This window comes from Polyergus mexicanus, unplaced genomic scaffold (assembly GCF_030449975.1).
Source record: "Polyergus mexicanus isolate NDT 795.1 unplaced genomic scaffold, iyPolMexi1.0 SCAF_12, whole genome shotgun sequence".
NCBI classification, from domain to species: domain Eukaryota; kingdom Metazoa; phylum Arthropoda; class Insecta; order Hymenoptera; family Formicidae; genus Polyergus; species Polyergus mexicanus.
In genome coordinates, this window is record NW_027223332.1 from 7,663,404 (window position 1) to 7,684,790 (window position 21,387).

At 32.5% G+C, this 21,387-nt stretch overlaps 4 protein-coding genes across 6 annotated transcripts in view; 1 reads left to right on the forward strand and 3 right to left on the reverse strand.

Annotated features, from left to right (window-relative positions):
- The window catches only part of LOC138938332 (uncharacterized), a 4,332-nt gene extending 1,464 nt beyond the window's left edge, over positions 1–2,868 (forward strand). The window contains exon 3 of the mRNA XM_070305246.1: positions 911–2,868. Within this exon, the coding sequence (XP_070161347.1) occupies positions 1,137–2,735 (1,599 nt within the window). The 5' untranslated portion in view covers positions 911–1,136 and the 3' untranslated portion in view covers positions 2,736–2,868. The remainder of the gene's footprint in view (positions 1–910) is intronic.
- The window catches only part of LOC138938329 (collagen alpha-1(IX) chain), a 13,322-nt gene extending 8,882 nt beyond the window's left edge, over positions 1–4,440 (reverse strand). For both annotated transcript variants that reach the window (XR_011447686.1, XM_070305239.1), the window contains exon 1: positions 4,165–4,440. The gene's annotated coding sequence lies outside the window, so the exon portion shown is untranslated. The remainder of the gene's footprint in view (positions 1–4,164) is intronic.
- Positions 4,441–5,338: 898 nt separating this feature from the next.
- Positions 5,339–9,027, reverse strand: LOC138938089 (ATPase family AAA domain-containing protein 2-like). The gene is made up of 10 exons (XM_070304839.1): positions 8,485–9,027; positions 8,266–8,414; positions 7,805–8,074; positions 7,497–7,688; positions 7,161–7,342; positions 6,913–7,099; positions 6,656–6,841; positions 6,078–6,384; positions 5,915–6,010; positions 5,339–5,781 (listed from the first exon to the last, which is right to left on the reverse strand). The coding sequence occupies exons 1-10, from the start codon at positions 8,636–8,638 to the stop codon at positions 5,471–5,473; spliced, it is 2,034 nt and encodes a 677-aa protein (XP_070160940.1). The 5' UTR covers positions 8,639–9,027; the 3' UTR covers positions 5,339–5,470.
- A 16-nt stretch (positions 9,028–9,043) lies between these two features.
- Positions 9,044–19,934, reverse strand: LOC138938090 (ATPase family AAA domain-containing protein 2). 2 transcript variants are annotated; one of them, XM_070304840.1, is made up of 16 exons: positions 19,606–19,934; positions 18,799–19,027; positions 17,608–17,908; positions 17,366–17,534; positions 17,213–17,279; positions 16,870–17,119; positions 16,571–16,785; positions 16,197–16,489; positions 15,802–16,119; positions 15,531–15,712; positions 15,230–15,416; positions 14,538–15,016; positions 14,265–14,450; positions 14,031–14,066; positions 12,931–13,792; positions 9,044–12,735 (listed from the first exon to the last, which is right to left on the reverse strand). In XM_070304840.1, the coding sequence occupies exons 1-16, from the start codon at positions 19,609–19,611 to the stop codon at positions 12,682–12,684; spliced, it is 3,834 nt and encodes a 1,277-aa protein (XP_070160941.1). In that variant the 5' UTR covers positions 19,612–19,934; the 3' UTR covers positions 9,044–12,681. The 2 variants fall into 2 exon arrangements, with proteins under 2 accessions (XP_070160941.1, XP_070160942.1); XM_070304841.1 differs by lacking the exon at positions 14,031–14,066.
- Between the last annotated feature and the right edge of the window lie 1,453 nt (positions 19,935–21,387).

The following is a 21,387-nucleotide window of genomic DNA, read 5'->3' on the forward strand; positions in this document are numbered from 1 at the left end:
TCTATAATTATATGTGTATAATCAAGTTTGTAAACATAATCATTAGCATATAACTATATCAGTTATATCGGTTATATTATCGAATTCTATTTAATATCAGAGAAACTGTCTTCAAATCTTGTATCTGATGTTTACAGTTTTTATTATGTTTAAGGTCACATAGTTAATATAAACTATGTAGAAGAAAAACAGATCGTATTTCTCATGTTTTCTTTCAATAACATATGAAAAAATGTTATTAAATATTGTTGGGAATGTATTAAATAGAGAAAGAAAGGGAGAGAAAAAGAAGAAGAAAATATAATATAATCAGATTTCTGATTTAATACTGATTTAGTATCATTAAATTGCTCACAATCAGTATTATTGATTATGTGATGTTAAAATATATCAAAACAATATTATTTATCAAAGATACATTTATACTATTTCGTATAATATTATAACCATAAAACGATTATATCTAATAATATACACACACACATACATATACTATTAAAAAGAATATATTTAATATTATGTTTGTTTAATATTAAGCGTAGTACTTAGACATATTCAACGTACAGGTTTATTACTTATTTAATCTTATATGAATCGCAACCTATACTTTTTATATGTAACGTCTTTTTGTTGGCACATCAGCTGGCAATCTGTAAAAATGTTGCGTCACGATTATTGGTCCTATACAAAAAAATGACTGAACAATTCGTCAAATGTTGTAGATAGATGAATCAATCTAATGTTCAACGAATTATTTTTTATCAATCTATTATACGTTATTTATGAAGTATATGTACAACATATTATGAAATACATCTCGGACAAAAGCCAAATTTGACCGTTGCGCGAATAACATACACAATACACGATCAACATAACAAATGTCTTTTGTCTCGGTGTTAGGTGTTAGGTTGGGTTACAATGATCCGTACACGAGGTGGCGCCACATCAGAGCCAAGACAAAGTCCAAAGAAGTCTTATCGCTGGCAGAGGAAGTTTATAAGCGACGAGTCAGCACGATAGTGACCGCGCTGTGCGACCGCAACGACTTTTCAAGAGAACGTCAATGGGCGATGAAGAGCGGTGGAAGAACAACCGAAGAATATTCATCCTAAGATTCGTCAAATTTGGATGAAATGCGGGCATTCAACGATACACAATTAAATAAAAGAAGTTTCCGTGTTTCCGCTGGTGTGACTTTGCGAGAGTGCAGTGTCGTCATTATCGGAAGTACATGCAAAATATGCGGTAGAAATTTTAAATGCGAAAGCGATGTTTCTCTGCACTCACAATGGCGACATGGAACTATAGGATCGCTAATCGACGCTCTACATCACGAGATTTATCTTGAAAGCATCGGTCAGAAATGCGATACATGCGATATACAGTTTCAAACTGTTTCGGACTTAAAGATTCACAAGCGATTGATACATAAGCATGGTACAAGATCTAAGTACAGAAAGAGACCAGGAAAAGAAACAGTACGCGTGAAATTCAAACTGAACGGAATGACGACAATGGATGTGAATCTGAATCGGAAGTACTTAAAAATGGAAAATTATCTCAGATATTTCGTCGACGCCGGTACGCAAACTCCAGACTCGCTCGAAATTGAGAAACATCAAGATAACTGCGGTGCGAATATCGATTTGTTTCTCTCGGACCATATTGTGGATAACAGTTATATGCAACATATACGGCCCCATAAAGCCGCAAATCGATACATTGTAGGTAAATTCACATCTACTAAAGGCGACGCAATAATGCGTTCTACTGCTGTAGTGGGGAGAAGTCTTTCAGAGATCTCAAATACTTCGAATAGAGACGTAATCCCTAGTAACAACGGCTCATGCGAAGAATATGAAAATCGTTGCAATTTTACTTCTCAGGAAAATACAGCGAACACATGGATCAAAAGTTTTTTTAATAATTTAGACATTTATAACAAAGAAAACTCGCAAGGAAAGCTAAACGAGGCAGAGAGAAAAAACGCTTATTGTCAAACCGAATTTTTATTGAACGATAACAAAGTTTCTCTCGTCTATGAGCGAGACAAGTTTGACAAAATAACATCACTAATGTCTAAACAATTCTCTACCAACGAAATCCGTTACGATCCTATCAAACAGCCTTATGAAGCTGCCGGAGATAAAAGAAGTACTGAACTAACAAACTCTTTAACAGAGTTTGAAGAAATAATTATTGATAATGAAAATAATAATAAAATCGATGAAACTGCGATAAAGCATTCGCGTGCTCCCTTAATTCGAAATTCCTTTAACAAAAAAAATGAATTGATAAAAGATAATTCAAACGTTGATGATGATGATGTACAGGAAGTGTTACGAATAACGAGAAAAAATATTCAAAGCGATATCAATCACGAATCGCCTAATCGTATCGAAAGAGAAATATTGGTACAAAATACTGATAATGAAACATTTAGGTTTTCTACACGACAAGAACAAACTATTCGTCCAGAAAAACGCAATGCTAGATTTACAGCAAATTTTAAACCATCAAGTTATCCAGCGTTTACCACTGTGACCGAAAGTAGTTATCAATTTTTGGCAAACGCGTACGATAAAAAACTGGGTATTTATTTGGAAGATATGCATCATTACGGAATCAGTTATTACAACGAACAAGCGGAAATTAACAACAACATAGAAGACTACGCGATATATAATCATCAAGATTTTTTCGAACCGCGGATGCAAACAGAAGAACCATAATAAGCCAATGGATTGAAAGATTGAATGACAATGAAGTAGCTGTGCTAGATTGAGCGTATGTTGGCAAAAATTTATTGTTGTATGTTGAATGACACGATGAGAATTATAATCTTTTTAAGGCTAAAACAGCAAATGTGCCAATATATGTTTATTCTTTATTGTTTCTTTTTTTAAATTTTAGAAAAAAAAACATTAGTTATTAGTATTATATATTTTATATATATATATATATATATATATATAGTCATTAATTTATGCAAAATCAACAAAAGAAAGCAAATTTTTTGTTTTTTTGTTTTTTTTGTTACTACTGTCTTTCCTTATTGTAGAAGTTATAAAATATTATGCTATATTAGGATATAGAATATATAAGTATAATGATATAGTAATTATTAGGAAATATAAATATAATTATATATTAAATTCAATTTTGACAAAAGAACTTCTTCTCTTTCTCTCTTTGTCTCGCTCTCTTATTTTTTTTCATCATATAATTAATTATAATGTGAGATATATAATATTTTTAATGATTGCAATATTTTTGATAATTACAAAGTTGCAAAAATTAGTAAAACTTAACAAAATGTTGAGAAGATTTTTCTAAACATTGTTAATTAAAAACATTTATAGATAAAAAAGGAAGGAGGGAGGAAGGGAGAATTACTAGTGCAGTTCTAAATATTACATATGCAATACCTTTCTTTGTTTTAACTTTTGAGTGTATTGTCGATTGTTATTGTCGTTATATATATCGATTAAACAGCTATTTTATAAATAATATAATAATCATATTAATTCGTTTGCATTAAAAATGGACGATTATAGTCGCCTAGCCCTGTGCATTAACTATTATATATGTATATACATACATATATATATGTATTATTAAACATTTTTTTTATTTATTATATAAAATTGTGTATATTGCAAAAAACATGGAAGCTTTTATGTAATAGAAAACGCTCCCGAAAATTAATCGTTTTCGGAACACGACTTGTCTTTTGTTTTTGTCTTCATTATGATATTACGCTTAACACTATTTGTGTTTGACAGTTTTTCTCTAAGCGTAATATTTCTGCCAAAATGTCGTTTTCCCTAGCACTAAGGTATATTAGCAATACCTTTATTTTTTTGAGATAAAGATATGTAAAAACATAATATTTAATAATTTTTTAAATATATCTTTTCTACATGTTTGTAATAAATATTTGTTAAAAATCCCAAACTCTCTTTTTCATACTGTTATTATATATAGCTATATAAGCTATATAAGTTATAAAAGTCCTTATTAGTAATAATAAGGTAACAATAAGCCAAATAACATTACAAACAAAAAGAATTAATTTAATTAAGATTAAAATTGTATTAAAAATTGATCGTGCATTATATAACAATTTCTCATATGGTAATAAAAATGTCCACTTATTACCGTGTTGCCGCGTGATCTCGTCGTCCTGTGAATATCTCGTGTTCGACACACGAGTGTGGTTACGATAAAACCTTGATAAGGAGGGGGAGGAGAACTTCCGCTCATATATCGCTGTTGGTTTCAATTTTCAATATACAACATTCAGCGAGTTCACATTCAGTAACATTTAATCGTTTCTTCGCTTTCTTTCCGTTCGAACGTGACACGTTATAACGCGTTAACTTTCGCCACGTGGTCCCGCAAAGCTGAATTGCACTCGGGATATAGGATGTAACATGTAACGCGATGCATGCAACAGCCGTATACTAACTGATAAGATCGCTGGACTAGACCCCTCCACCACGCGGAAAGACCCTCTCAAGTAGGAGAGCCCGATCCTATGAGACACAAAGGGAGAGAAAAGACAGTTATATAATTATCGAGTCGATGGATCTCAAAGACGTATATGAAACATATAGTGCAAGTCGGAAAACAATTATCAAACAAAAAAAACTCTGCTAGGAAGGAAAATGCTAATAATTCTGGCATTGTAATATGAGAACGGTTTTTGAAGAAAATTTTAATGTCGAAAACACGGAGAGAAAATCGCTACTATAAATTGTTTGGGATGAATTACTTTGAAAAACCAAATGAAATTCAAATCATTTCTACAATAAGCCTGCATTTAATTCACGTAATTTTAATTAAAAAATAGATATTTATTATTATATATTTAACTTTTTCAAGAAAAAGTAGGGAAAATTTTTTCATACGCTAAAAATTGGACTATTTTTAAATCGCTGAAATTCGGCGAAAAATTATCGTAAACGAAAAATAAAAAAAATATTTTGAAGCTTGAAGTTTTCAATGCTCTATCGATATTTTAAAACTTTTTTGACTTTCTTGTTCTGTGCTTTAAAAAAGAAAACAATAATTTTGTTTCTTAAAATTACGTATTTTTAATATTCTGGAGCTCGATAAAAAAATTTCTTTCGAAAAATTTAAATCAACTTCCATACGGCTAAAATCTTTTGAAAGTTACTCTCAGGGCCGTGTCCTTAATAATACATATCAAAGCCATTGAAATCTGTCGCCTCTAATATGGATAATTATCGCATCAAGAATTATCCGAATCATACCAAGGATAACTCATGATAGCGAAAAAAGGAAATCTTTTAAAACAAAAAACTGAGAATATTGTTTATTACATTGCAATATTATAATACATTCACGAATTTATTGCCGGCTATCGCGATGCATTTTGCATCGCATTTGGACATCACAGTGACGATTGACAAGCGAAGGGACGTTTTCACAAAATTAACGATTAATCTTCCTCCTGTTTCGCACGCATTTTGGCTCGTTTCAGTTCCTCGTAACGTATAACGTACTCATTCACCATCGCACGCAAGTCTCCATTGTTCTCCATTGTGAGTTCGAGAGAGGAGAACAGACTCTCCAATATATGACTCGGCCACTCGTCGGTCGATCGAACGATTGTTTCGACCAAGTCCTCCATTTGCGAAGTGAAAAGCTTTTCGGCGCTGGATCGAGATGAAGACGTACCGGACGTGAGTTTCTGCCGTTTCGACGGCGGACCCTCGCCAGATGCGTTGTATTCTCTCTTGATATTCGTCCCTGGTAAGCAAATTTGTAAAACTATATAAATCACGGTTGTAATTTATAATTAATATATTCACATGAATAAATTCCAAGAAATTGTTTATCGTAAATATAAGTTGGATTTAGAAAATTATCAATCAGTAATTACTCGATCTGGAAAACGTCGAGGATCGTACAGTTCCGAGCTTATTTCGCGCTTTCGATTCCGTTTTAATCTTTCTGGTCGTGCGTGCCGCGCTTATTTCTTATGAAATCATTGCACATATGTACATTAACGATCTTGTATGCGAAATTTGTGCTATTAAACATACCTAATGATCCGTTAGAATCGTTAGAATATACGTAGCTCCGCAGCTTTCTGTTATTTTCACCCTTGAGCTTCTTCGGGCTCAGGATTTGCACCAGATCCGCTACGTTTGTCAGAAACCGATTTATCGTTAACGCAATAACCGTACGATATGCGATTATTTTAGATGGATAATCACCTTGTGAGGAGCAGTCGGAAAGATTGTCGGGTCCACTGAGAAATAATTGCTTGAAAAAAGATCGCCGCTTTTGTGGTGAAGGCGATCTCACCTCATACACCTCGCCGCGATTATCGTCATACAATTCTGCAATCTATGATAAGATATCAATAATTACGCGTTTTACTATGTATGAGTAAAGATATTACAGAAATATATCAATATTTGTCGAGAAATTTCAACACTGCTAAAAATTTCATGATTCTGTCAATCTTTCATTTTTATATAGATTTATAATGAAATGTATTATGTTTGACTATATAAAAAAAACCACATTAGAGCATAGATATAGCTATTTGAAATATTAAAATACGAATAGAATAGCGAAATTAAATAAGATAATATGTCGAAAAAAGAATATCAACCTCCGGTGGCAGATCAGCGTGTCGACAGTGGACGGTCATTAACACGAGCATGTGCACGGATCGATCGAGACCGCGCATTAAAGACGCAAAAACCACTCTCGCCGTTTCATTCACCAGATCCCACCAAGTCAAGACATCAGGAACATACAGCAACGCTGGTAAAGTATGACGTGCGGTCTTGATTTTCTGTATTACGACGAAACGATTATCGTGTGACATTTATCTAGGAAGAAGGGAAGAGAATAATCTTTTCCTACTTGTATCATAGCTTCCTCGGCTGCTTTGCCTGTTTCCTCGAACAGCGTCGTGACATCCAGAATGTGACAAGGTAGATGTTCCAGAGTGTGTAGCAATGCCGGTCCTAAGTGGCGAGTGTGGGAATCATCGTCACCGCATAGCATAATTCGCGGACAGCCACTCGATTTGGACGTGGCTTTGCCTGTTCTATATTCGGATTAGTATTTATTTTGATTTTGTTCCTGGATATTCATCTCGCGACGCTTACATATTGTCAGAAGTTAGCATGCCAGTTGGACAAAGTATTTGTAAACGCGACAGGATTTCCGCCAGATCCTCCTGTAACAACGGTTGGATCTTGGAAGGTAAATTCTTGATCGGCGCAACAATAACGCGATGGGACGCGGGAACGATATTCTGACGCGCCTTCAGAAAGTCCTCCTTTTCCACCTTGATGAAAAAGAATCAAGTTGTTTAACTTGTCACAAAAGTGTTTTTATATATAATATCTATGTATTTTTCTTGTAAAGTAACTTTACTTATTTTTTTAATTTGTTAAACAGATTTAATCGATATTTGTGTTATCAAATGATATATGTCTTACTTTGAGATGGCGTTCATTGATATGATACTTAGATTTCGAATTATAGATTTGCGGATAGTTTCTGCGAACCGAACACATAACTGCTTCAGCACAAAGTGCCTGCAAATCGCTGCCGCAGAATCCCAATGTTTTCGACGCCAAATACGCTAAAAATTTCTGCGCCGGTTTCTGTTTCCAACTTTTAATGTGTACCTGTCACCACGTTACAAAAATATTAACATTTCTCCAGCAATTTCTATATTTTTTCTCCGTCAAATTTTATCAGTTTTTTTCCTCAATTTCTTACATTTTTATTATGAAAACAATACCGAGAGTATCTCTTTCCGGGCGCTATAGCAAGGCAAGGGGAAATATAGTTCTTTGTCGAATCTACCGGGTCTCCTCAGAGCGGGATCTATTGCGTCAATTCTATTAGTCGCCCCTATCACTATGATCTCGGAATTATTGTCCAAGCCATCCATCAAAGCCAAGAGAGTGGAGACTACGCTAGCATGAACGAAATCTTGTCGACTTGACCTTACAGGCGCGAGACCGTCGACTTCGTCAAAAAAAATTATGCATGGTTTCGTCTGTTGTGCCTGTGGAAAAAAACAATTACGATCCTTTGGATCGAAGATGTTCTCTTAGATTTACACATAAAATTTTTTCGCTCTTTGTGACACAATTTTCATAAAACATCTGAATTGCAAAAGAGGAGAGAAAATTCGTAGGTTATTGTAATAAATATATAAAAAAAATATAATTATATAATAAATCGAATTTCATTGACCAACGAGAAGATCTTCTCGAGTTTCTTCTCGCTTTCTCCGACCCATTTGCTGAGACAATCGGAACCCTTGCGCGAAATGAAGGAGACCTTGCGTTCGGAATTGCTACACTCGGTTGCTAGAGCGCTGGCTACGAGGGTCTTTCCCGTTCCTAATGAAGAGTAGAGGCAAGAGAGATCCACAATAATGCTCTCTCACACATTTCATAAATGAAGTATTACCTGGAGGACCGTAGAACAGTAAGCCACGAGGCGGTCTGAGATTAAACTTAGCATACACATCCCCGTACATCAATGGAAACAGAACCATCTCCTTCACGATTCTAATGTGCTTCTCCAGCCCTCCGATGCACGAGAAATCTTTCGCGACAGACATTTCTTCTTTACTACAAAAACTCTCAAAAGAAACCGCCGATCTATTTTTATTTCTGTTCGCTTCTCTATTGCAGTCAACGCAAAAATGACATTTTTACTATCATCGACATCTCGATACAAATCTCTCGATTTATTCGCGCATTCTGGATGATTTTACGATCGAGTTATCATCACTGGAATTTTTATGCAAATTATTTAAAAAGTTACGACAGTTTATTACTCAATTTCATTATTTTTGACGTATCGCCGGCTAACAAACAGAAGGTCATACGAATCGATTACCGTATCAATACGGTAGCGTTCATATGTTTTCGCATGTATAGAAATAAGCATATAAAATGATAATTTCACAATGAAACAAACAGGGATATAGTTTGGAAGAAACGAGAGAATAACTGCAAATAAATTGATTACATTACGAAATTTTATTTCACTATATGTATGACTATAAAATGTGTGTTACTTATATATGTAATATATATATTTATATATGATAAAATAAATAAGGCAGTGGATGCATCGTCGCTTTTCGTCCGTATCTTTTCCAACTTGTCGTATGTATGTATGTGTGGATTCTCTTAAGGCTACTATCTACTATGTCCATAGAAAAAAATTGCCAGATTTGATATGCTACAGTTCAAACGTGTTGACATCTCATTGTTCGTAGAGAGTAGTCTTAAGTGATATTATTGAGAAACACAGAAAAATGGAAAAATAAATGTGGTAGTGCTCGTTTTCATAATCGGCAGTGTTATGAGATAACTTCTCGATCTGATGGCGCATATACATGCATACATACATACATACATATACATATACATATATATATATATATACACGGATTCACAATTCATGCGCATGTGATAGTGAAATGACAGCATGTCCGAAAATAGCACCAAGAATGAAATTGCGTTTTTTTCGGATTATTTCGAAGCGGAATGTAAATCGTAATCGCTAGAAGAAAAATCACATCCGCTCGGCGTTTTTTCCTTGTAATTTACGTTTAATGCTTTACAATGATTATAATTATATATGCGAGAAGAGAGTTCTGCTAGAGCATTATCTGTTGTTACTTCTTTGGCAAATATTTATATAATTCTCACTGACGAGAATTCTTCATCATCGCGCGTGTAAGAGAATCGGTGATAATTCATATGATACTATAACGATCTTCTTTTTCTCATATCCTTCCTTTCCTAATCGAATTTTGAAAGCGCGTACCTCATAATAAACTTCATACGAACACTAAAAAGCGAGCATTTTTTTCTTCTAAATCTCAGTCTTTTCGACTCTCTAGTCACTAGAAAATTTCGCAAGTAATACAATCGAATTTCGACGAATGATCCAATCGCAGAACAGAACGAATTTTTACGCTAACTACAAAATTTCATTGCTATGAAAAGAATTTCATCGCTATCACCTGACGCGAAAAACGGATATGCTACTAATAAAACCTGTTAGATTATCTTTCAACCGCACGATTGCTAAAAATTCATCACATCTTAACAACAATAACATATTCCTAAGAAAGATATTACTCGTAGATCACATAAGTTTTATTGATAGAGTTTATTTCTTGTAGCTCTTCTGTATTCAATCGTATGGTTTAAGTGGTAGAAGATGGATCGTGCTCTATAAGTGTATATGTACAATTCGACAATCAAACATATTGTTTAAATGGTTATATCGAAGAGAATCGGCTTTTTAGGCTGTTTGAAACAGCTCAGATGAAAACGAGTTTTCGTCTCGTCGCATACAATTTTATCTGATCTATCTGGTTTATATCTGGTAACTAATTTTTCACGATTATAGCAAATCACAACCAATACACGAATCTGGAAGGCGTTATATACTCTATAAGTATTTACTAATATTTATACGTATATATATAAATATATATATAACAAAGTCTCCCAGAATCGTCACACAATTTCTTCTCGAGCGCGGATATTCTCTGATTAATAAAAATGGCAGTTGTTTTAAATCGAGAGACATCTCTCAATATAGCTTTGGAGTTATAAACAATTAAATATGAGATAATTTATTTACAGTTAGTTTCGATGAAATATAATAAATAAAAGAATAAAAAAAAATAAAAGAAAATAAAATTGAAGAAAGTGCGATAGTCCCGGAATACTTTGTAAAGCGACGGCCAGATATTCAAAAGTGCTTATTAGGACCAACCGGAAATAAATACTTTGTTGTCAACTCAAATTCATTTCTTTAATCCTAATTCAAATATTTAATATTAATTACTGTAATCCACTCTGAGATCTCGCTGTGCAAACGATAAATTTTGCAATTATAAAGTCCATTTACTCTTCCGTGAAGTTTCAAAATTAATTTAAACATGACTAACTAGCCGCCATTGTATAACACATTTTTTTATCGAGGTATTTCATAATTGTGTGTACGCGCGTACGCACGTGTGTTAAGTTTTCATATTCGATCTTATCTTTTTTTTACAACTTTGGTCTATTTAAATTGCAGATATCTAATCGCATTTCGAATATGCCTTAAGTTATTTTGTATAAAGTGAACTGTACTAATATAGGAAGGATCGAAAACTGCTATCGCGAAAAAAGAATCATATTTAATCAGATAAACAATATCGATTGTTCTCTCGAATGCTTGATTAAAAACCTTAACAAGATTCTGATAAAACAGTACTGTTACAAAAAGATATGTTCATATAGCATAGGTTTTTTTTAATATGTTAATTCTGAATATTTTTTATTTTTTTATTACTAAATTCAAATACTTTTATGTGGATTTTTTTTCGCGATAATAATCTTCGACTTATCCTATGTAACTCTATATACGCCACAAGTAATATCATCTTACATTTTAATAAGAATTTGAATTGATACATTTTGTTTCGCGAGGTATATTGATATATTGTATGAGAACCACAATTTTAATACATATAAAGAAATACGTTTCATATTTTAGCTCTCCTTACTTGTAAATTTTTATTCGGATTGAAGACGAATATTTGGAATAGTCCCTCGTCAATAATATAATAAAATATCGATTTCTTGTGTCTTGTAAGTGTTTAAAATAATGATGTTCTAGAATTGGGGATGCATTATACCATGTTAGTGTATTTGAATGGAATATTTGAATGGAAATAGTTAAGTACATAATGTATTAATTCCTGTGTTTTCGTTATTTCCCATCAGTATGTACTTTAAAATTTTGCAATGTAATTTCAAATAAAATTTGAAAGAGAAGAAAAGGAATTTTGTACATATACCTGATTTTTTTCTTCAAGCAAAAATCTATAATTATTCTTAAAGAAAATGATGCAAAAAATGTTTAACAATTTATTATTTTTATCTTCTGGCTGACTATGGTAATGAAAGTAATATAATCTCAATTATAAGTAAAGAATAATAAAAGGCTATAAACGCAATAAAGATAATATTAATACTAATAATTATGATAGCAATTATTATTATGAGACTGATGATAATATATGATAAAATTTATAAAATTTTTTTCTTTGACGGATATAAACCAAATTTATTTTCTAAAAAAGTATATAAGCAACTGCAAGTAATAAGACAGCGACGTGATTCATTCTTATTACTTCAGTCATGTGATTGAGAATCACGATACTACCTTATCATGTCAAATATCAAATAATTACTTGTTTGGACATTTACAGCACTTTTACAATATGTACAAAATTTAATTGGATTATGTGTACATATCTGGAATTCAATATTTAATTAAAACTAATCTCCTGCTGCATTTTAAACAACAAATGCGATTGCTTTGCAGATGTATGCTATTATTTACCTAAAGACTGGCAGTATAATAACTAAAAAATATATCATTCCAAAGTTTTGTTTGATACAATGATAATATTCGGCTTTGTAATTTCAGTATAAATATATAAAAGAAACCATCTCTGATTTTTTATTAAAGATTAGTGTCGCTAAAAATATTGTGATGGCGTAATGTATAACACGTTTGTCTCGTTAGCAACATGCTGCATTTTCTTTCATATATGCCATACCTACTTGTATCGTGTGTATTCTAATGACACTGTCGCTTGTACTCCGTAAACTTTTCCACTTCCTTGAGCAAGTCCTGCATATAATCCAAGTAACAATATATTAATATATTAATAAATATATCCTCTCTATGTTAATTCATGTATACAATATGTAATATGTAAATTAACAATGTATACATTTGCATGCATTTACATATTCAAATTGATATTTTTTTAATGCTATATGCCTATGTTCTATTTTTTTTATAATAAACAGAATATATATTTACCTTTGGCAGTGATTTTCTATCATATTTATGAGCATATTTCCCAACACATCTGCTTAGTTGTACGTAGATATCGCACAATACCTCAACAGGAAAATCCTTTGTTATTTCAACAATATAATGCCACGCATTTTCGAGTTCACTTTTATCAACTAAAACTTTTTCATTTTCTTCAATTTTATCTCGACTAGAATCGCTTTCAATGGCGAACGACAATTCATCCATGCTTTCGCGTCGAGACGACGAACTCGAATCACCGTTCCCAATATGTTTATCTTCTTCTATGAAACATAATTCCATTTGGTCGAGATTATCAATTCGTTGATCTGTAACAGTGCCGTTTTGGCTTTCCTTTGAATTTTCATTTTGCGAATCGTTCTCCGAATCGGTATTATCGAACAATCCCACATGGCCGTTTAAAACATTATTCGCTTCGGTTTCGAATTCTTGGAATTTTTCTAGATCAATACTAGTAGTAGTTTCATTGTTTAGCGATTTACTTGCGACTACCTCGGTAACACTTTCATCGAAAGCGATCTTTTTCTTCTTATGAACTTTCTTCACATAACCTCTCGCCCATGCAGGTATTTTACGTTTTCTTGAACTACCGAATTTCTTTCCGTTCACGATGAGGGAATGACTAGAATTTACGGACTCCTTCTTTTCCATTCGTTCATTTGTGGAGATAGATTCTGATTTTTTGCTTTCTTCCTCGTTATTACAATTGCTTTCTAAAATTCGGCGATTCTTAGAAATTTCACGACACTTATCCTCGAAATCGGAGTCTAGTTCGGCTTTTATTAAAGCGTAAGCATTATCCCGCAAGGAGCATGCCCGATGTCTTATCAATTTATCAGCAGGATCCCTGTGGAAAGAGTGGGAAACATATATTAGTCGCATATACACAAAACTTTAGCAAGATCTTTCAGCATTCCATTAACAGAAAGCGTGAGGACTAATGGGAGTGGCCTTCAATGATGCATAGTGATTTAGTTACAATGGTATCTAATAAAACAACAATTATAGTGCGCTCTAAATTGAAAACCACTATTATCTACGGAACGATAACAGCATTACGGGTAAACAGCAAAAAGCTCAACTACCTCTTTAATATTCCGAGGGAGGGCCTATCACGTAAGCTGACATGAAAACACACAATATGAATGTCAATATAGAAAAAGATAGTATCGCTAAAAAATTACCTTAAGTTATAGTACAATATCGATAATGTAAGCTGCGCTTCTGTAACGGAGATACTTTCGCACAAAACTAATGTGACTGTTTTTCTTGATTCACACAATGAATTTTAGAAAGATCGTCCCTCTCGAATTACTAACCTGTCCGGATTGTATTCCAGAGCGTTTCTGCATATGAGATCAATATCGTCGAGAAATTCGCGAGCGCATAGATAACAATTCATATCGATTTTAGTCATCATTGTTTCCAGATCCATAGGTCGTTTTATTATCAAGTTGTAATCAGGCACTTCCTCTGTATCCACTGGCTTCGTAAACATGAAAAATCTGAAACACCAATATTATTTATAAATACCTCTATTGCTGTAAAATAAAAAAAAAGAAGCAAGAAAATAATTTATAAGATATCCTTACTGTCGATTTCTCGCTAGTTTAGCACAGATTTCTCTCAGGAAAATCCGTAACTCTCTCAAAGATACTTCATCTTTCTCGTACATGATCCGTTTTTCTGTTTCAGTTAGTTTCTTTGGCAATGGATTCGGTGCTAATGGCAGTGTTTCTAAAACTTCTACTTTGTTACTTTTGATTTGCGGCGATCTTAGACTCTGAACCATAAAAATATGTCGGAAAAATTTCATTCTTTGCTCGGTGGTAGGAGTTTTCATGGAATACACTTCTCCACGTAATTCGCTGAACAAGTTTTTCAATTGATTAGGGAGATCTTGATACGTCGCGTCGCTTGTCGCAAGAATTAAAATTGGTAATGAAGGATCCAGTGCTGCGATACGACATAGGAAAACTGCTTTCACTGTCTCTGGTACAAGAGGCCACCATTTGTCAATTGATCGAATATAAATTATGGACGGTACATTTCTAGCAGCTTCATTAATTACCTGTAATATTAAATAGATATTATTAAATTAAAACTCTTTGACACAAAATTATAAATTATATTGTATATAATTTGAGGGAATTATATAATATAAAATAAATAAAATACTTATATAATTACTATCTATTATTTTCAATTATTATAAAACTTTAAAAGTTTTAGATAAATATGTTATAATCGCATTAATATTAAATATATAGTAATGTTATATAACCTGCACACAAGTTTCTTCCGGAGATCGAGCGCTTTCTGCAAATAATGTGCTAACATCCAAAATTTGGACTGGCAAATGTTCCATACAATATAATAATGCTTGAGCTAAATGAGGTCCCTGACCTTCAGATAGACTGCCACCCGAAATTAATAGTCTTGGGCGGTAGATACCCTTAGCATTCTTTATTCTATAAAAAAAAATATATAAATAACAATTTGAAAAAAGACAAATATTTTTATCATTGTCACAATATCATACATATATTCGAAAAATAATTAAATATATGTGAAAAACTAATTACTTTGCCATAGCAGGGTTTACACCATGAGGAAATATTCCTTTCACCAAATTAATTAATTCTTCCAATGGAGGTCCTAACAATGGCACCATAAAAAGTTGTAATTTTCTTCCTGCACATGGAGTTACTCTATGCGACGATGGAACGAGCATAGAACTTGCTTGCATAAAATCACGTTTTTTTACCTATAAATTAATAATATATTATTAACAATTTCTAAAATAAAATTTTTGTTATATATTGATTGCATAATTTTTCTTGTTACAAAACGTACTTCGACTCTATCTGGATCTAGCAACAGTCTGTCGTTTGTCATATAAATTTGTGGATAAGTTCTTCTTAATCCTTGTAGCACTGCTTCGGTACATAAGGCTCTCAAGTCCGAGCCGCAATATCCAGTTGCTTTCTCCGCCAGTATTTCTAACAATTGTTCAGATGGTGGATTTTTCCACTTACTGACATGAATCTTTAGAATTTCTAATCTCTCTTTCATAGCAGGTAACGGAAAGAAAAGTTCGCGATCGAAACGGCCAGGTCTTCGCAGAGCCGGATCGATTGCGTCGATTCTGTTTGTTGCACCAATGACTATAACCTTTTAACAAGTAAAAAATGAAAAACTGTAAAGAAACACGTAGCACAAAAATATTCTTTGTGTTTAATTTTTATTACCTCTCCTCTGTCACTAAGACCATCCATGAGTGCTAAGAGTGTGGATACAATGCTGGCATGAATCTGATCTTGCTTAGTACTTCTGACAGGTGCCAAACCATCTATTTCGTCAAAAAATATTATGGACGGTTTCATTTGTTGAGCTTGTTCAAATAATAATCTCAATTGTCGTTCCGATTCCCCAACCCACTTTGATAGGCAATCCGCTCCTTTCCTCATAAAGAAAGCCATTTTCTTGTTACCTTGACTGCATTCATTGGCTAATGCTCTGGCTATCAACGTCTTACCAGTTCCTAAATAGATTTTCAATTTGTATAAAATTTCAAAATAAGCTTTGATTTTATTATTCTTTTATGAAATAATAGATTTGATACCTGGTGGACCATGAAACAAGACACCCTTTGGTGCAGTAGTGTTATATCTTTCAAAAACATCTGGATACAACATAGGAAAAACGACCATTTCTTTGAGGCAGTGAATGTGAGATGCTAAACCACCAACATCGCTAAATCTAATATTAGTGTCTAAAGTAATAGGATTTATGTCAGCTTTTCGATCTGGTGGACCGCCTTGCGGTATCGCCGATTGTCTGTGAAAATATCATTCAATGCTCATGATATTTACTGATGAAATCATTGCCCAATAAAAACTTTCTTGTGATATGTATAAATACCTCGCTTTTTTGCCCTTCTTCTTGTCATAACGTTGAGGCTCAGAGTCACTGGAGTCACTAGAACTCGTACTTTTACTTCTATGCTTTCTTCTTCTCATTGAATTGCTGAGAACACTTCTTAGAGCTCTAATAGATCGTCTAACTGGCTCTACATTAGCTTGAAACCTATCTACAGTAGGTTTTTTTTGACGTAAACTATACTTTCTAGGCCCGGGAGAATCCGAAGATTCGGATAGATCACTGTCCACTACTGTATGTATAAATAAATCAAGATACATTATATTTTATTTTTAGAATAAAAAATATCTGCTATAGCACTGGTGAAAATGAACTCTTTCCTTACCTCTAGGCAGTTGCCGTTGAGCTGTGCGTCTTGTTCTTTTAATTCGGGTATACATATCCTCATATCCCTAAAACAATGCATGTGTGGAAAAAAAAATATAAATTTATAAATTACTATTTAAGATAGCAAAAAGAATTATATAAGTTTGCTCACATCTTCATTTTCAGAATTATCATTATTATCTGGCTTTTCACTTTCTCGCAAACTATCATCATCCGCCTCATCTTGCTCTACTTTGGGCTTCTCATTTTTCTCAACTACACTTCCACACAATCTGGTTACAGGACCTTCTCTAAATCTGCTTGGGCTATCAGACTTTCTCCTGAAGAACAATTTAATTTCAATTATATTAAATTCCATCAAGTACAACATAAATGTTTTATCAAACTACATGCCTAGTATCTTTTTCTTCGTTTGCTGGTCTGGTTTGTTCACTAATATCTTTTTCTGGTTCTGGCCTTTCTTTAAGATCACGATCAGATCTACCTCTAAGTTCCCTATTATTTTGCCGATCATGTTCCGTTCTATCCCTAAGATGTCTTGTCGGATTTTTATTAGGTGGATGATTTTCGCGAGATCTCAAGGGCATACGATCTCGAAGATCACGTTTTCTACCAGGTACATCATCTACCATCTCTTTATCCGAGGAAGAAGCATGTTGTTGAAACATAGGATATCCTTTTAAAGTTTGCGTTCCTGTTAATTTTGATGAACATTTAGAAACAATTGCAATTGACAATGAATAAATAAAAATAATTACAATTACGATATTTTGGATTTTAGTTATTTCTACAAACTTTCAATTTAAATTATATATTGTGAAATTCTCCTGATTCTAGATAAATGTATGTATATATATACATTTATATACATATTTATGTTGATATAAATATAGAATTTTCTGTTTTATTTATCTTATTTTATGTTTGAATTCAACTTTTTCTTTTTTCCTTGTCTTATTTATATTTGATTAAGAACATTTCAATAGCTCAAAAAGTATTAAGGTGATAGCAACAACTAAATTACCGAAAATTTTATTTCAAGAAATAAAATTCATCTTTGTTTAATCAAAAAATAAGTTAATAAATCAATATTTTATAAATAGAAATTTTTAATTATTATATTTTTAATTATTAGATTATAACTTTACATTGTACTTTAAACATTCTTTCAGAGTTAATAAAATTTTTTTTGATCAACATTAAAAACATCTTTTATTCTCAGAATGTTAAAAAAAAATTAATAATTGTCTCAAATGGAGCAAATACAAATATAAAAAATAAAGAATTAATTATAATATAATATAATAAAAATTTTTATAAGCCTGAAAATTTTAGTAAAACAGATGAAACAGAAAAACTATTAAAACTATTAAAATAAAAAATAATAAGAGAAGTTTAAAAGATCTATTTATTACTGCTAAACAAACTAACAGATAAAAAATCTTTCATTTCTAGTTAATAAAATTCAATACTTCAATCCATAAATTTGATTATACATATTTACAAGTAGAAGAGTATTTTGTTGTTTCATTATCAAGTAACACATTTTTTAGATTTGTATATAACATTATATATAATTGATACCTAAAATCCAGCTAGTATTGAGGTTGTCATAAGTCTGCATTCTATTACGTGTACTACGTCGTACACTTAAATTATTTTTAATTATATGTGAATTAGAGCCAGAATGCGACCTCAGCTTGCGTAGACTCTTAGGTCGTCTAACATTTGACTCCAAGCTTCGGTTGCGAGAAGCAAATATCTCTTCTTCGGTATCCATTGAATCCAAAGCAGCATCATCATCTGACATTATCTATAAAATATTGATCAATTATTTTATTATATTAACACAATTAGAAAATATATATACTTTAACAATATGAAAATTTGTGTACACTATAAGTAGAAAATATTTATTCAAGTAGTGAATACATGGTACAAAATGCTTTACAAAAGTTAGAAACAGCGAAATGTAATTCTTATTTTGTAATTTATTTCTTAATTATTAATCCTGATCAATTCTTATATTTATAAGTGAACAAAGCATACAATTACAATAATCATTGTTGTATTAAAATATTTAATAAGTGTCTTCTCGTACTATACGAATAAACAGTATCGAAAAATTATATTCATACACTTAAAATGTTATAAAATTTTTAAGAAAAATCTTAATATCTTTGATATCGCGCGATTAAAACTTACGTAATTAAATCGCATTGTGATATGCCTAGGAGAAGAAAAAAATAGGTAAAGAATATCCTAAACGATAAACAATAAATGGAGAACGGCGTGCACGTAAGTAATCCGTGTGTTTCTAGAACTTTAACATTTTTAACCTTTGCGTAAATTTCTTTGTCTGGATAGTGTCGCTCTACGTTTGATGATTACCTTCATCTGGCCAGTTCTCGTTGCCAATGCGCGATTAAAACGTTAAAATTGTTAACATTCGTCATATGCGTGGGATAGAGTGTACCAGAACTGCATTCACGATCTCCGAGACTATCCTCTCCTTCCTTGCAACAGTGCGTGTGCGCTGATCGAATCACTAGCAATCGAGGATCGTTCAATCGAAATTCCTTCTCGTTAGCATCAAAAGAGCCACATAATCGTAAATTATCGCGCATCGAACGACATTAAAAAACGAGACGATACATTCTGGATTTACCGCAGTTACGTATAGTTGCAAAATCCGTCTTCACTGTATAATACATATGCACACGCCACACACATACAAAACACACCACTTCCTCTAATCGCTAACTGTATTTGTATATTATGCCCATTGCTCTCTGAAGTTGGTCGCGTGTTGAGCAGACTCGACCAATGAAGATTGAGAAATACGCCCCTCTCCAATATTATTCGTAGATTTGTTCATTTTTAGTGCGTTCTACTTGCCGTTCGTAATGCTTGCGAGTATCATCTGTCTTTGTTCAATCTTCAGTGATCAAACGAGATTATCTCATGAGCATTACGAATATCAATGTATTTTTTTGTTTGTTATCCTTAAACATTTTTAAACTTGATACGAAATGAATGTGTGGATATTCGCGCGTTGAAGAGAAAAAAACGAGATGAATCTGAGTGTAGAAAGTGTAAGCGGAACGAACAGATCTAACGTCTCATAGTTCCGGTTTCAAGGCGACATGTGTCAAGTCTAGATATTCATGCATCATGACTTAAAATTGTGTCCGTCTATTTAATATCTTCAAGTGTTCGACACATATACGTATATGTAAAATATTAAATATATAAAACACAAATAACAGATTGTACTACAGTATTAAATAATCGATAAAAAAGATATAGCTAGAAGAATTTTATAGCTTATTTGGATTTTTTAATCAACGGTCATGATGCGTGAATCGACTTAGATATTACTATACGTTCGAATCGATAAATAAAATGCTCTTCATCATCGATTTCTCCTCTATTACAAGATCGTCTATTCTAGGTTTTCCCTCTATTCCAAGTTAGCTGTTTTTCTGGAAACTAAGATTCTTTTTTGCGTTGCTTTTTTATTTGCCACATGACGTGATTACGTAAAATCAAGATAGTTGCATTCGGAATAATGTATGTAACAAAAAATACTTCGAATCGTTTAATCGAACGATCAAGATAAAAGGCGCGCGAATATTCTTTGGATCGATTGGTCAATTAAATTGATTCGAAGCAAAAGTATCATGAGAAAATGAACGAAAAACAAAATGCACGGTGTTTTTATTCCGCGCATATCTATATGAATAGAAAAAATGAGATGAGTGTGTTCGGTCCTAATGGATTAGAATAATAATCCCATTGATACTAGGATATGTAGAGAATTGTATTTTCTTGCCGCGTATACAGGAACCATAAAAATATATCTAAAAAATAAGGATTGCAACGTTGATGCTAACTTCAGACTGGAGCAGACTGGAGACATCAGCTGATTACACCTTCTTTCATGATCTCGAATTAATATTGAATTAATCATTGTACGTTATATATATGAGAGAAATGAGTTTCGGAACATTTTAGAAAACATTTTCTTGATTCAAACAGTATCGCTATCATAATACAGCAATTATTATCTGAAGTATATATATATATATATATAGACTAAACAGTCCATATTTCCATAGTCGAAGATACTTCTATAGTCAAAGTAGTATATGCTGTAACTGTACTATTGTG

Coding starts and splice junctions, on each gene's coding strand:
- LOC138938089 (XM_070304839.1), bottom strand. CDS start 8,638: ATGTCTGTCGCGAAAGATTTCTCGTGCATCGGAGGGCTGGAGAAGCAC. Junction 7,689..7,804: donor CCCGGAAAGAGATACTCTCG/GTATTGTTTTCA, acceptor ACGTGGTGACAG/GTACACATTAAAAGTTGGAA. Junction 7,100..7,160: donor ATGCTAACTTCTGACAATAT/GTAAGCGTCGCG, acceptor ATCCGAATATAG/AACAGGCAAAGCCACGTCCA.
- LOC138938090 (XM_070304840.1), bottom strand. Junction 16,490..16,570: donor CTTGTTTCATGGTCCACCAG/GTATCAAATCTA, acceptor AAATCTATTTAG/GAACTGGTAAGACGTTGATA. Junction 15,713..15,801: donor TAGATCCAGATAGAGTCGAA/GTACGTTTTGTA, acceptor ATTAATTTATAG/GTAAAAAAACGTGATTTTAT.